Below are 16,943 nucleotides of genomic sequence, written 5' to 3'. Positions count from 1 at the left end.
CTACAATGGAACAACATGACATTCAAAGACACATTAAGTGACAGTCCTCAACTTACAGCATCTTTGTCATAACATAAATTGTTCACTAGTGCAAATGTCACTTTCTAAAACAGAGCATTTGGTTGTACTTAAGAGTAGCATCGTGTAACAGTAGTTTTTTTTTCTTCAGAGGATGCTTCTTTCACATGGCACCGGTTCCAGATGGATTTGGCTAAGTTCCAAGAACACAAAGCTCAGCAGAGATGCTGCCAGAACATTTCCAGCTGAAATCTCTTTGCCAAACACAGAAAGTTGGCTCTTTCTTGCTATGTTTACTTTTATCTTCCCACTCATATCTTCCCACTCATGGCCTGCCTAAGTGACAATATATGGGTTTTTTTTAACATCTGAAAGAATGAATTATTCTCTAGTTGTAAATTATGGTAATTTCAGATCTGGCCCTCAATGTGGGCTGATGACAACCATCCAATCTCTCCTGGAAGAGGAAGGTCAACTCCATCTTCCGGATCACACCTGAGACTCGTATCCTGATATCTGAGTTTGTATTGCCCAATTGGTACAGCAGCTTTCATATTGTTGTTCATGAAGGAGAACTCATGGACTCATAGAATAATGGAGTTGGAGAGACCACATGGGCCATCCAGTCCAACCCTCTGCCATGCAGGAAAGCACAATCAAAGTATGCCTGACAGATGGCCATCCAGCCTCTGTTTAAAAGTTTCCAAGGAAGGAGCTTCCACCACATTCTGAGGCAGAGAGTTCCACTGTTGAACAGCTCATACTGTCAGGAAGTTCTTCCTAATGTTCAGGTGGAATCTCCTTTCCTGTAATTTGAAACCACTGCTCTGAGTCCTAGTTTCCAGGGCAGCAGAAAACAAGCCTGCTCCCTCTTCCTTATGACATCCTTTCACATATTTATACATGGCTATCATGTCTCCTCTCAACCTTCTCTTCTGCAGGCTAAACATACCCAGTTCTTTAAGGCACACCTCATAGGGCGTGGTCTGCAGACCTTCTATTATTTTAGTTGCCCTCCTCTCGACACCTTCCATCTCTTTTAAACTGGACACAGTATTTCAGGTGAGACCTAACCAAAGCAGAATACAAAGGCACCATGACTTCCCTCGATCTAGACACTATATTCCTTTTGAACTAGCTCAAAATCCCATTTGCTTTTTTAGCTGCTGCATCACACTGTTGGTTCATGTTCAGCTTGTTGTCCACAAAGCTCCAAGATATTTTTCCCATGTACTGTTGTCGAGCCAGGCATCACCCATTCTGTATCTTTGCATTTCATTTTTTCTGCCAAAGTGTAGTATCTTACATTTGTCCTAGCTGAACTTGATTTTTGTTAGTTTTGGCCCACCTCTCTAATCTGTTAAAGTCATCTTGAATTCTGATTCTGTCCTTGGGAGTATTTGCTATCCCTCCTAATTTGGTGTCATCTGCAAGCTTGATAAGCATGCCCTCTAAACCTAACCCACATTTGACCAGTTTGCTTGCAAGAAGGTCATGGGGATTCTGTCGAAGGCCTTACTGAAATCAAGATATGCTACATTCACAGCATTCCCTGCATCTGTCATGCTTGTAACTCTATGGATAAAAAAGATAAGATTAGTCTGACATAACTTGTTTTTGAGAACTCAATGTTGACTTTTAGTAATTCCTTTCTAAGTGATTGCAGACTGCCTTCTTAATGATCTGCTCCATAATCTTTCCTGGTATTGATGTCAGGCTGACTTGATAGTAATTGTTTTTTCCCTTCTTGAAGATAGGGACAACATTTGCTCTCCTCCAGAATTCTGGGACTTCTCCTATTCAGATGCACAGTTCTGATGTTCTTACAAGACCTTCTGCTTCACAATATGGGGTTACACTCCCCCTGAAGACACAGGTTCACAGTTTGGGGGTCCTCCTGGACTCGGCATTGAACCTGGAGGCCTAGGTATTGGCAGTGGCTGGGAGGGCCTTTGCACAATTAAAACCTGTGCGCCAACTGTACCCATTCCTTGAGAAGTCTGGCTGCAGTGGTACATGCTTTAGTTGCATCCCATCTGGATAACTGTAACACACTTTACGTGGGGCTGCCTCTGAAAAGTGCTCAAAAACTTCAGCTGGTCCAAAGAGCTGCAGCCAGGTCACTCGCTGGCTACAGGAAGCAGACAACCCCCATTGGAGCATCTCCATTGGCTGCCAGTCTGTTACCAGGCACAATTCAAAGTGCTGGTTATGACCACTAAAGCCCTATATGGTTCAGGTCCAGGCCATTTGGCTGGCTACATCTCTTGTATGAATCTGCCCGGGCCCTGAGATCTTCAGGAGAAGTCCTTCTCTCAGTCCCACATCCATCTCAAGCTCAATTGGTGGGAACAAGAGAAAGAGGGCCGTCTCAGTGGCTGCCCCTCGACTTGAACTCCCTGCTCAGGGAAACCTGAATGGTCCCCTCCCTGCTATCCTTCAGGCAGCAGGTTAAAACCTTGTTATTCAGGCAGGCTATTGAAGAAGAGGAGGAGGAGGAGCCCTGGTGGCGAAGTGCATTAAAGAACTGAGCTGGAGACCGAAAGATCCCAGGTTCAAACCCCGGGAGTGGCATGAGCGGTCGCTGTTAACTCCAGCTCCTGCCAACCTAGCAGTTCAAAAATATGCCAATGTGAGTAGATCAATAGGTACCGCTCCGGCGGGAAGGTAACGGCGCTCCATGCAGTCATGCTGGCCACATGACCTTGGAGGTGTCTACGGACAACGCCGGCTCTTCGGCTTAGAAATGGAGATGAGCACCAACCCCCAGAGTCAGACATGACTGGACTTAACATCAGGGAAAACCTTTACTTATTAAAGAAGAAGGTTTCTAAGATCGTCAGGGGCTGCTGTGATTTTAAATGCTTTCAATTATGTTTTTACTGTTTTAATACCTGTATATTTGGTCGTATTCCAATCCGTTTAGTTGTGTATCACTTTGAGTATCCGTATGGAGGGAGAAAGTGGGATATAAATAAACATAAAATAGGGTGATACTGATCTCTGCAAAATTCAAAATGCATGACCCCCCGACATCATTTAGCCTGAGGAACATCTAGGACTTAAATATCTTTTGAATCTACACCGTCTCGTATGCTACCTTCTAAATCACAGCAAAGCTATGCTAGATAATAAATTCAGATAAAAATAATTGTAACTGTTGTTTTACATAAACTGTAAAATGTGTATATCCTTTTTGTTGTGCTCAGGTTAACAGGCTCATGATCATATGGTTCCACCCAGCTCCACACAATGCTCAAATGTACATGTTTTCATGAAGGCAGAAGATTGGAAAAAATGGCAGAGTCTAAAATACCCACCCTCATTTTACAGGTTTGTAATACTAAAAACACGCTGGATCAATGTTTCCATACCCGCTAGAAATGAATGCTCGGAAATCCTGTCTCAGATGAGACATGATAAATTACTGCCAAAAATGATTTCAGCTCCATTGTTTCCTAGAACCACTGGTCAAGGTATATGAGAGATGCTAATAATGCTGAAATCAGCAATTGATTAAAATTAACCAGTTGTCACAAGGGAAAGAGTCCATTTTAATATTTTGTTATGTCACAATAAATGTATTGATTTTAACTTCTTAACATAACATTATAGTTTTAGTCCTCCTTTATATGAAAAGTGGTGCTATGGTCCAGAAGCAAAACATTTAAACGGATTCAGTACAAAACCGTCAGTGGTAGAAAAATTGTTTTTAATATTGTTCTGCAAACACTTACGTAAGACTTAGCAAAGGAATTCTTGACATGTGATAATAGGTAGGTTTGGCAACAGCTCTCATGATTCTGCCTGTCCAAGATGGGTGGCCTCTTGTGAAAGTAAATGTTTGAATTAGGTTTCACTTTCCTCGCACAATGTTCTCTGCTACTTTGATTTAAATAAATACGCATATTTACTTGAGTTTAATGCACACCTCAATTTTCAAAACCCTGAAACCAAAAAAAAAAATGCTGACAAATAGAATCATAGAAGAGTAGAGTTGGAAGAGACCTCAATGTGCCATCCAGTCCAACCCCCTGCCAAGAAGCAGAAAATCACGTTCAAAGCACCCCCGACAGATGGTCATCCAGCCTCTGCTTAAAAGCCTCCAAAGAAGGAGCCTCCACCACAGTCCGGGGGAGAGAGTTTCACTGCCGAACAGCTCTCACAGTAAGGAAGTTCTTCCTGATGTTCAGGTGGAATCTCCTTTCCTGTAGTTTGAAGCCATTGTTCTGTGTCCTAGTCTGCAGGGCAACAGAAAACAAGCTTGCTCCCTCCTCCCTATGACTTCCCTTCACATATTTGTACATGGCTATCATGTCTCCTCTCAGCCTTCTCTTCTGCAGGCTAAACATGCCCAGTTCTTTAAGCTGCTCCTCATAGGGCTTGTTCTCCAGACCCTTGATCATTTTAGTTGTGCAGTGGCAAAAAGTGTGCTATTTGTAATTTGGCTCAAAAATGTGCATTACTGTTGCTGCCTGCTTAGAATTCCTTCATTATAAACAATTGTGTTAGAACACCCAAGCTTCCAGATGGAAAAGAAAACCTTGAGATGCATCTTTAATTCACTTTAATTGCCTTGATTCAATGCTATGGAATCCTGGGGGTTGTAGTTTGACAAGGTTTTGAGCCTTCTCTGCCAAAGAATGCTGGTGCCTCACCGAACTACAAATCCCAGGACTGCACAGAATTGAGCCCTGGCCATTTAATTAGAGATGACGTCCTTCAAAGAGGAACTCGTGAAGCAGCTTCCCCTTTTGCTTTGGCTTAGCACTAAGCTTATTGTATGCCGCAAATCAAATGCACATTCCAATTCTGGCAAGGTCATTTCATCAAAAAATGTGAGAATTAGATTCAAATAAATACAGCAGCTTTTCAATTCCAAGCTTCAAAGTGTCTCATTACAACAGCATCTTTCTTTACCATTTTGCAGGATATAGATAGAAAAATAGATGCATGAAAGAATGTAAAATTGTCACTGCATTTTTCCATTCACTTAAAAAGGGCATTTTTTTACGATTTTTTGTGTGAAAAGGGGGCAGTAGGTCAAATAAGTTCGGGAACCTCTGGTCTAGAGAGACGGGTGTGGTGTCGGCCCATCTCAAAACCAGTATGGCACTACAATGGATTTATACTCTGGGACTAGACTGAAGCATAAATGCTCTGGGACAGGCTTTAGCTGCTAGTATAGACTCACCCTGGGTCTTGATATACAGGGTGTTTAAAAAAGAACTCCGTATTCACCATTTAAATTAAATGGTGAATAGGGAGTTCTTTTTCAAACACCCTGTATAACATGAAGCATAGCCATGGCCTTTTTCAGCATGGATACAATAATATGATGCAATGAATGACTGCCTCAAGATGTTTACAGATATATCTGCACAAAAGTCACACATCTAGAAGGATTCAATGGCCTTGAACTACCTTTGATAACTAGAGGAAACTGTGTAACCTGCTTCTGCAGCAAGTTTTTTCTTAAAACACCTCATCTGCAGACTTATGTTTTTCAAAGATGGAGAATGTAAGAGCGCCTAAAATGAAAGGTAAAGCTTCGAAGTGCTCTTTCTCTTTGAATTGCTAGATTGCCAACAACTGTGTCCAACTAGCTCAGAGCAATCCCACATTTAAGATACAATTCTGCAATCTTCCTTCACCAAAAACAAAATTTTACAACACGGTCCAAACAGCATAATATTCCCTCTGCAGTCTTCTCATATTTAACCACTGCATTTTCTTTCCTTTCTCTTAGCAGGAAAAAAAAAACACGTTAAGGAATAGTATAAGTGTATAATGTCCTTTTATTGGCAATAATAGGACCCCGCTCTGTTTGGAAGTACACAAACTGAGCACAAAGCCTTCAGTAACTTTGAAGCCCCCACAGTTCATGCAAATACCTTTCTTGGTACCTCCCAGGTTCTCTGATTTCCAACTTCATTTGTTTCATGACATACTATAAAATGCCAGCTGTAGATACCTCTTTATTTCCAAAATGTTCTTGGCTCTCATACAACTTCTGAAGCTATCCTTAGAATTCTTTTAATTATAGGTAGCTACAGAACTTTGTCTGGAAATATACCCAGCCAGCCAGGAAAAAGGAAGGAATTTGAGGGATGATAGAGAGTATTGAGCTGGGAACTAAGGGGAGATAGTGGGAGTGAATGAGGAGTTGTGCCTGTGCCTTTGCGGTGTTGTGTCTAGATTTGCCTCTTTTGCTTTGCCATGACTGAATACTTTGTATGTATGTGTATGTACTTCTATTATGTTACACCAGTGCACCTTCTGTGAACTAGGTATTTTGTTGAACTCTATGAAGGAAAATGTGACTTGGCATCAGGACAGTATCACGTCCACATTATATGTCTCTGAGCTTCATTAGTTTACATTCTGCATATGACCCCATTTCAGCTCACCTCTTAAGTTCTTGGTCATGCCACTTTGCCTTTAGTTTCACAAGTTTTTCTTCTGGAAAATCAATATACGCTTATTCACTATGTCCACAACTGTAGCCATTTTGAGAATCTATGCTCTGGCACCTTCCTATTTTACAATGATTTGACTTCACTGATTTTATTATGTGATCTTGCATTGTTTCTTTTATGTTTTCTTAATTTACCTTTATACTTACTAGAGAATTCATTATTGCATAGTCTAAAAGGGTAAGAAACATACAATGGGCATTATTCACTATTTATCCCACTCTGCTTCTTGCAGAAAATCGATATTCTGTTAGGTTTCTGCCCTCCCAAAGATGGTAATCTGACTTCTAAAGACAGCTTTTGCCTAGTAAGAATATATAGAATTCATCTCATTCAACCCAGTCACTTGTAAGCATGTAAATTATAACTACACAGGATAAAAATTTCCATTTCTGGGATTAGTGATCAGTCAAACAATATACAGGCAGTCCCCAGATTACAAAAATCCAACTTACAATCAACTCATAATTAAGAACGGGGGTGAGACAAGAGGAGGTGAGAGAAATCTACCCCTCGAAAGGGAAATTCACTCCTGAAAGAATTATAATGAGGAACAGGTGTCTCCACTGAAGCTTCAGCACCAATCCTTATTTCCACAGCAACCCATTTTTTTTTCAAAATCCAATTGTCACAGGGACAGAAAGTGAGGTAAAGTCTTCTGAACAGCCAGCCAAACACCTTCCCTATACTATCCAAAACATACATACACATATATAATCTATCTAGATAGATAGCTAGATAGCTAGATATGAGTTACACTTAAAATGCACCTGTTCTGACTTACTTACTTAACTTGGGGACTGCATGTAGTCAATTTTATTTTGAAAACAGAAATATCTTTTTTTCTAAAGAGGTGTATACATAACCATTTAACTCAAAAGCTAAATCAACAAAATATACCACAAAGTGTTGCAGTTTTGTTTTACTCCATTTCTAGAACAAACATAAGATAGATAGGCCAAAATCTAGTAAGTGGTTACAAGTATCTAACAATGCTCAGATTATGTTGCACTCAACAGTAGCCTCCTTGGGGCTTGCTGCTGCTGCTGCTGTTGTTGTTGTTTAGCTCTCCCATCAAATTATATGTCAAACTGTTACCAAACTTGGGAGGACTGTGCCTATACAATGATTTAGTTTTTGGTATTCAATTAAAAAGAAAAGGTTAGAAAGGAAGACCCAACGAACACACTCAAGTGATCAGAAAAACCTAAAATAGTTTTCCTATAAATTATTTGGAAGTTAAAGTTGATGAATTTCAAATGTTATAGACAAAATCTGCTTAGAAGGAGAAGTCTGAAAAAGTTTAGCTTGTAGTTCTCAAAATCTAAGCAAGCAGAAGAAATGCTGAGCTTGGACCAATATACTGAAGTACTTTAAAATCTAAGTGTGAAAGCATACTTTATTAGTTGCTCTTAAAGTAGTAGTTACCTAATATTTACTTTCAATTTTTACAACAAATGTTTTATTGTCTAATTTGCCAAAAGCAAACAGTTCTTTTAAACTACTTTTATCGGAATGGTACAAGGATTAGTTAGGGTGATACAAAACCAGTCTCTTTTCGTCTACTTTTTGCCACTTTAACATCCACAAAAAGAACATGCAGCACAACATGCATGAGCCAGTGGTAATTTTACTTCCACCATTTAGTGAGGCCACACTTTGGTGAGACTATAAAATTGACTTTTAAGTTACAGTTACATTGCTAAAGGAGTAAAATTATCATTTGTTAAGTCACATACCATAGTTACAGCTTAGTCACTCATAAAAGGAACTAATTACTAGGAGCATGTCATTTCTAACTAACCTTTTTCAACATCTGGTTTGCAGATTTCTATTTTACATCTAATTTACTGCAGAACTGGCTTTCAGCAGCAGAGCCCAATCTAGAATTGCAATAAGAAGCAGCCATTTGGGCATCATTAGAGTCTAAAATATGCTCTGCTTGCTCACATTTTAAAGATTCAATCAATAAGGAGCAAGAAAGAGCCCAATAGTTGAGGACTCCAATCCTATTAATGATACATCCAAGACTTTCCTCCCTCCCTTCCCTTGAGTGATTCATGATCCAATTCACCTGACCCAATCATGACTCCTTACTGGATTATTTATCAGATTTTTAAGCCTCATTTTCCTACTCTTTTCCTCTCTTGATTAAGATCTTTATGTTCAAATGTACTTTACACAGAAATAAACAACGAAGTATGGAATGTATATTTTATGACGGTAAAAAACTAAAAATCTTCACTATTATCAAATCAGTGTTGCTCCCGACTATCCATAGCATCCCTGCCATAACTCAACAAAACCTGCCTCTGCCTATCCTTTTAATCGCAGTGGAATATTGCCAAACACTTCATAAAACGTTCTCACATTTCTTTATTTCACACACTGGCAGAGTCTGTAATCATTGCAACATGGCCAGAAGGAATGGCTTACAACCTATTGCCAAGTGAATGAGCTCATTCACTACAGCCAACATTTTTGTTACTGGCTGGAGACACCGCACAGCAGCAATAAAGCATTCGTTCAGTGGCAAAGGGACAGTTTGAAGTATTCCAAGCTGTAGCCATGATTTTCAAAGCTGACTAACATACAGGACCCCTAGATAGTCTTTTGATATGGAGTTCATTTCAGCAAATTATTGCACACATTATTTTGCTATGCTTTTCATTCTGTTATACTGAGACTATAGATCCCATATTTTACAACACTGCATAAGAAATAAAACACTTCACTGTTCATTCCCTGATTCAAATAGCTATACAGGCACCTCAGTGTAGAAACTTTCATAGTTACATTTATGAATAGTATTGGCCAAGCATAAAGAATCTTAATATTATAGACCAGAAGAATATTTTGACAAGCTAATTCAAATTAAAGGCATAACTATAAACATTTTATCAAGATCAGCTCCAGATGTATGACACATAAGACTGCGTGATACATTCTTCTATATCAGTGGTTCTCAACCTGTGGGCCATGACCCAACAGTGGGCCACGAGAATGAACATCTGGTCTGTGAATCTCCTTCCTCTTTATTTATTTTATTGATTTTATTTCCATTCCTTTCTGCAGAGCTGACCATTGCATTGGATAGACCACATCAGTGTTAGATTATTAAATGGTGACTACTGGATGGCATATGTTCTGTATCAGAAACTAGAGCTGATGTGGTTTATCCAATGCAATTTTCTGAATCAGCACCCCATATAACAAAACTGAATCTAAAGGTGACCAAAAACTGATTCGTAACCCTTTTGGTACTAATGATGGAGAGTGGTCCCTGTCAAAATGATCCCTGGTCAGAGTGGTCCCCAGTCAAGTGGGCCCTGGTCAAAGTGGTTCCTGATCAAGTGGGCCCTGCTCAAAAAAAAGGTTGGGCACCATTGTCCTATATAGTACAATCTTCAGTATCTTCCACATTTGAATCTTGTAGTAGTTTCATGAGATGTTCGTGTTTTGAAAGATGCATAAATTGTATTTCTAAATACTCAACTGCAATAATACATCTCTGAGGTCTGGAAAAAATATTGATGGGGGCGGGGGAGAATTCTTACGAGAGTCTGTATGTTGCAGTAGCTTGAATGCTGGATTATAACTTTGGAGACCTGGATTTGACTCGCTGCTCAGCCATGGAAACCCACTGGGTGAGCTTGAGCAAGTCACATTCTCTCACTCAGAAGGAAGCAAAGGCCAAAAGCCTTTTGAACAAATCTTGTCAAGTGATAGGTTCATCTTAGAAGTCCAAAACATTCAGAGGGCCGAAGTTTGTCCATGGCTGCGTCTAGTGTGATGAAATTCTAAGAGAAAATCCCACTGAAATCAGCTGGATCCATTTATTATGACAAAGTTGCTCATTTATTTCAGTTGGTTTATTCTAAGGACTCAACTTGAGGTGGATCAACCTCAATTACAAATCATAAGTAATTATTTTATTATTTTACCATTGCCCCACCATTTTCAAAAGTGCCAGCTGCCAGGACCCGTTCTAACATCAGACAGGCTAAGATGGCTATTGTCTTTCAAAACCATTCCTGGTACACTGAACCTGGAAGCTCCCATATGCAAAGGAGATGATTCGCAACTGAACTGCATGCCTTTCCAACTGAAAAGAGATATCAAGTTCAGGCCACTTCCTGACTCTCACTCAAGAGAAGGGGTACGATCATACTCAGAACCTAACTATGCGGGTTATTTATAGACCATTATCCATAACTTATGGCTATAAAATTATCTTGAAAATTAAAGCCACACAGGTAAAAATGCAAAAACTGAAGAAATTGGTGTTACATATGGTTACGTATGATAGATTCATAATTTCTAACGTAAGTCCTTGATCTCACAACATAATTAATAAAACTATGTATCCAAATTAGAAACTATATTTAACATTTGCACAGTTTGCTGGTTGCTTGATTTCTTTGCTGTTTAGAAAGATGATCGGGAGAGCATATGAGCATGTTTACTCCTCAGAAGCTGAACATGTATTATACTGGCTGCAGAATCCAGTTCTTTATTACAGGAATTAAGACTTGCCACAATCAGACCTGATAAAGGCTCTGGATAAAGATTCTAGATCAAGGAAAAATAATTCTAATTTTTCATAATCAAGTCCTCTTATTTATGCTCTAGATTTTAAGATAAGAAAGCTGAGTAGTGCAAGAACATATTAATTGCCGTATGCTGGGCTCTTCCAAAACCAGAATCTGAGATTTTATACAACATGGTAATAGTAAAACTTCCCATTGCTTTGCTGCCCCTCAAATGTTTTACTTGCATATACATCTTGGTGATTCACCCATATGTGGTTTTTGAGGCTAGGTTACACTAACTATAGCTTTACCAAAGATATACGAGGTCACTCTTATGTCATAAAATCTGGTCAGCATGAAACCATAGAAAACAACAATAGTGAGCACAACTGCTACTATACAATAATCTGCCGTCTCTTTTGCCAAAGAGTTGGTTTCCATGATACTCAAAGGCATTTCATTCTAATTTCATGCTAGAAAATGGCTGGAAACAAGGATTGGTGAGAAAGCTTCAGTGGAGACACCTTTTCCCCATGATAAATCTTTCAGGACTGAAATTCTCTTTCAAGGGTAGATTTCTCTCAGTTCCTGTTGTCTTACCCCATTCTTAACTATGAGTCATTTGTAAGTCAGATGTTTGTAACTTGGGGACTGCCTGTATATAAAACCGAAACCCTCGATAAAAATGCTGACTATCTTTGGGCTGGACATATACTACTAAATTGAACTGGAAAACCTAGAGAGGCCCATAAACACATCCCCAGGTGGCGGTGGTGGGGGGGGATACTTTTTGAAGTGTGAGTAAGGGAAACTGTGTATATCAATTCCATGTATAAGGGCATAGTACTGTATACAAAGAAAGAAAAATTCATTTTTCAAGTGGGAGAAAGCAAAGAGAGATAAAGAGCTGTCCCAAATTTGTATCCCAGCGCCCTCTTTTTCCCCTCTCGGCAGCATATTTAGCATTTCAAAGGTTTAGGAATTGGCAAAGGATCTAGACACTACCCGGTCACAAGATCTGATCAGCCACAATGAATGGGATGGGATGTCATGTGAAAATGTGTTGTCTATAGATGTAATTTCGTCACTGTGGGCTTGGCCAGCTTCCCTCAAAATATAAGTGAAGAGATTATGAAATGCCCAATTTTGGAGTTATCTGATTATTCAGCAAATTCCAGGAAAAGGAAATCACAAATGCAAAAGGAAATCTGACATTACAATCTGAATTAGCTACATTATTTTGTTTTACACTTTAGACTTAAAACCAATTATGTGGAGGGGTTTAATCTTTGATCAAGGACTTCAGTGGAGAAGAGTACTTTTCACTATCACTTCGGAAGCCTTTTATTAATAAATGCAAACCTACAGGCCAAAAAGTAATCAATGTAATAAAGTTATAATATTTTCATATCATGTCCAAGGAAATTGTTAAACTTTATTAATATAGAATCATTCTAGGAAGGAAGTGACACTTGAGTTGAAAGAACCCTACAATGGTTCAAATGACAGCAATTATTCTGGGACTGTGAATCCTTTCCTTTTTGTTCATTCCGAATGACACAGAATACCCCACAAAAGTCCCAAACTGAAGAAAGTGATTGCTCCAAGGCACATGCCCCAATACATTTTGTATGGCAGTCTTCAACAACCCACTGATTCTTCAGATATATTGGACTGCAATGGCACTCAAACCGTGTTAGCATGGCCAGTTAGAATGATGAATTTTACTGTTTGAAACATTTGCAAGGCATCTATCTGGTTGGGAAAGACTGTTGCACAGATACTAATAGGTATTTATTGACCTTGTGTGCCTTCAAGTTACTTCTGAGTTATGGAGACTCTAAAGTGATCAATTATGAGGTTTTCGTGACAAGACTTATTCAGAAGGGTTGCCTTTGCCTCCATCTGAGGCTTAGAGAATGTGACATGTCAAAGATCACCCAGTGTGTTTCTATGGCTAAGCCAAAGTATCAGATCAGTGTTCAAACTACTACCATACTGGTTCTCACTCAGAAGATATCCAACAGAAGTGTGAACTGCTGTTACCACATCTTGCCTGTACAAAAACCTGTTACATTAGTGCTGAGCTACTGGAGATTTATTTCTCACATCATTCATGAGAGGTCTTGAAAGTCCAGGCTCCTGTCACCAATAAGCCATAAAACTTTCCCTCAGCTTTGCCTACCTCACAGGGGTGTTGTTGTGATTTCAAAGCAGTGAAGAAGAAAACTTGCTTTGAGTTCATTGGAGGGTGACCTGACGTTAAGTCCAGTCGTTTCCAAAAAGCAGGCATTGTCCGTAGACACCCATTGGAGGATAGGTGGGACTAAAATGTAAAGTTGTCACCCCAAATTTCATTTTTTGGGGTGTGTATGTCAAGATGGACATTCAAGAAAGAGGCACCATGTCTTCCCTCAATCTAGACACTATACTCCTTTTGATGCAGTCCGAAATCCCATTGGCTTTTTTAGCTGCTGCATCACACTGTTGTCTCATGTTCAAATTGTTGTCCACAGGCTCCAAGGTCTTTCTTGCATGTACACTGTGCCCTCACTACTTCGTGGTTCACTTTTCGCAGATTCAATGTTTTGCGGTTTTTCAATAAACTCTAAAAGACTATTATAAATCATAAAAAATTACAATTTACAGTCTAAGGAAGGGAGGAAGGAGAAGCCAAAGGGAGAGAAAAGAAGCCCAAGTGACAACAGGAGGAGGAGGAGGCGATTTATAAACACACGATTGGTTGATGAAGACTTAAAATAGTGTAGAACTACTAAAATATTGTATATATATTAAAATAAATATAGTCCCTACTTCGCGGATTTTCACTTATTGCGGGTGGTCCTGGAACATATCCCCGCGATAAGTGAGGGAACACTGTAACTGTTGTTGAGCCAGGCATCACTCATTCTGTATCTTTGCAGATGATTTACATAACTATAAAACAGATTATACAGTGAAAGATTTCCCATCCTATGGCTCAGTCATTAATCAAATGGAGCTGCAGTCAAGAGATCAGAAGTCCATGAATTAGAGAAGTCAGACTTGGCCAGGGTGGTCCACACTCTCGTTACATCTCGAATAGACTACTGCAACACACTCTACATGGAGTTGCCTTTGAAGACTGTTCGAAAGCTTCAATTAGTCCAACAGGTGGCAGCCAGGTTTCTTACTGGAACAGCGTACAAGGAGCATACAACTCACATGTTTCATCAGCTCCACTGGCTGCCAGTCTGATACCGAGCACAATTTAAAGTGCTGGATTTTGCCTATAAATCCCTAAACAGTTCCAGTCCAGCTTACAGTTCTGGTCCAGTTTACCTGTCTGAATGCATCTCCCTCTATGAGCCAGTTAGAGCATTAAGATAGGCTGGGGAGGCCCTGCTCTCAGTCCCGCTGCCCTCACAGGTGTGATTGACGGGGATAAGAGACAGGATCTTCTCGGTGGTGGCCCCACAGCGGTGGAACTCCCTCCTGAGTGAAATTAGATAGCCTCCCTTCCTCCTGGCATTTAAAAAACAACTCAAAACTTGGCTACTCAAGCAAGCATTCAGTGACTGTTAGCAATAATGAAGCAGTTAAATGACATCCTTGAGACTGGTGCAATGTCTAAAATTTTTATGTTTATATCTATGTCCACTGTTTTATAGTTTTAATGGTTTTAATCCACAGTTATATGTTATTTTAGATATGTGATACATTTTTACATATATGTGAGGCATTGAATTTATTACGTTGTAAACCACTTTGAGTCTCCCCAGGGGTGAGAAAAGCGATACAGAATTGTAATAAATAAATAAATAAATAAAGAGCAGCAAAACCTGAAATGTCAAACTACATCAATAAACACTATGGTTAGGTTTGTCTGTGTCACCTATCTCCCATTTCTATGGAAGGCTGTCAAAGTATGGTCCTTGAACTAGACCTCCTGACTCAACTTATCTTGGACTGTAAGGGCACACTCACACTGTAGAATTAATACAGGTTGATACACTTTAGCTGCTACAGAATCATGATAGCCGTAGTTTGTCAAGTCACCACCACTCTTCGGCAGAGGTGGCTAAAATCTTGTAAAACATTCTACGATTCCATAGCATTAAGCCAAGCTAATGGTGTTAAACTGCATTAATTCAACAGAGTGGATGGACCCTGTATGAACAATGTATACGTACCCATAGAGACAAAAGAGATGTTGCACTATAAGGCAGACATGGGCAAACTACGGCCTTCCAGGTGTTTTGGACTTCAACTCCCACAATTCCTAACAGCCCACCGACTGGGTTGCTATAACTTTTCCGGGCTGTATGGCCATTTTCCAGAAGCATTCTCTCCTGATGTTTTGTCCACATCTATGGCAGGCATCCTCAGAGGCTGTGAGGTCTGTTGGAAACTAGGTAGGTGGGGTTTATATAAAATAGTTTCACTTATCCAAGCTAAATGGGCCGGCAGAAGCTTGGATAAGCGAATATCTTGGATAATAAGGAGGGATTAAGGAAAAGCCTATTAAACATCAAATTAGGTTATGATTTTACAAATTAAGCACCAAAACATCATGTTATACAACAAATTTGACAGAAAAAGCAGTTCAATACGCAGTAATGTTATATTGTAATTACTGTATTTACGACTTTAGCACCAAAATATCATGATATATTGAAAACATTGACTAGAAAAATGGCTTGGATTACCCAGAGGCTTGGATAAGCGAGACTTGGATAAGTGAGTCTCTACTGTATCTGTGGAATGTCCAGTAAGGGAGAAAGAACTCTTGTCTGCCTGAAGCAAGTGTAAATGTTGCAGCTGGCCTGCTTGTTTAGCATTATAATGGCTTTGCAGCCTGGCTGCTTCCTGCCTGGGGGAATCCTTTGTTGGGAGATGTTAGCTGGCCCTGATTATTTCCTATCTGGAATCCCCCTGTTTTCAGAGTGTTGATCTTTATTTACTGTCCTGATTTTAGAGGTTGTTTTTTTTTTAAATACTGGTGGCCAGGTTTTATTTTCATGGTCTCCTGGCTTTGAATGCTAGGAATGGTAGGAAATGAAGTCCAAAACACCTGGCGGCCCGAAGTTTGCCTAGCCTGCTTTACATGCCTTCCCTGCCAAAGAGCGGTGTTTCACCAAACTACAATTCCCCTGATTCCATGGCAGTCAAATTAGCGTCAACCTGCATTAATTCTACAGGATGGGCAGCAAAGGGCAGGGAAGAGGGGCATCCCCCCCCCCCCGAAGAGAGAATGGTACACGCCTGATTGGTCCCATGAAAAGAGACTGTTACGAAACGGCTGCCAGCCATGTGGGATGCGCCTCAGCCATTCCAGAGCCCTTTCCTTCCTTCCACTTCGCTCCTGCTTCGGCGGGAGAAACTTCCCTGCAGGGACTGAGGGGGAGGCAGGAGGCGCTTTCCCGACCCGCAGAAAATGAAGCGACCCCCCCCCCTTCTCACCTTAAAGTGGAACATTCCTGGGACGACGACGACGACGCCCCACCTGAAGCTGAATCCGAGCCGCCGCCTCTTTTGTTGAAAAGCTTTTGGAGCAGAGTCGGAGCCATGCTGTTAATGCTGCTTCCACCGCTTCAGGAGGCGGGACTGAGGGAGAGAGAGGGAGAGGGAGCCCTCAGCTGGAACTGAGGAATCACTCCTGCCGCGCTTACAGCGGGAGCATCCATGTCAGCTGCCGGCGGGGGGGGGGGGGGGGGGGGGTTAACGGAACACCCCTCTCTCTCGCGCGCCTCCTCTTTTCATTTCTCCCCCTCCCCTTTCCCCCCATAAATGGAAGCCGCCCAGACAGACAGACAGACAGACAGTCATATGACTGACCGTGAGGGAGAGAGAGACGTGCGCGCGCAGCGCCCCCACGCGGCCATCTCGAGCCCCCGCATCTTGGAATCCCCATACAAACGCCTGCTCGAAACGGACA

The 16,943-nt window shown here is 40.6% G+C and overlaps 1 protein-coding gene across 3 annotated transcripts in view; it reads right to left on the bottom strand.

Annotated features, from left to right (window-relative positions):
• fnip2 (folliculin interacting protein 2) overlaps nucleotides 1-16,943 on the bottom strand; it is a 55,383-nt gene extending 38,440 nt beyond the window's left edge. Inside the window, exons 1-2 of one of the 3 annotated variants that reach the window (XM_008111913.3) lie at nucleotides 16,844-16,943; nucleotides 16,469-16,612 (exon numbers count right to left, since the gene is read on the bottom strand). In XM_008111913.3, coding sequence (XP_008110120.2) covers nucleotides 16,469-16,575 — 107 coding nt within the window. In that variant the 5' untranslated portion in view covers nucleotides 16,576-16,612; nucleotides 16,844-16,943. Of the gene's footprint in view, nucleotides 1-8,298; nucleotides 9,274-16,468; nucleotides 16,791-16,843 lie in introns of those variants that run through there. The other 2 variants (XM_003221702.4, XM_008111916.3) reach the window with 2 other exon arrangements.

This window comes from Anolis carolinensis, chromosome 5, assembly GCF_035594765.1.
Source record: "Anolis carolinensis isolate JA03-04 chromosome 5, rAnoCar3.1.pri, whole genome shotgun sequence".
In the NCBI taxonomy this organism is placed as follows: Eukaryota; Metazoa; Chordata; class Lepidosauria; order Squamata; family Dactyloidae; genus Anolis; species Anolis carolinensis.
This window is presented reverse-complemented; position numbering and strand designations above follow the sequence as displayed.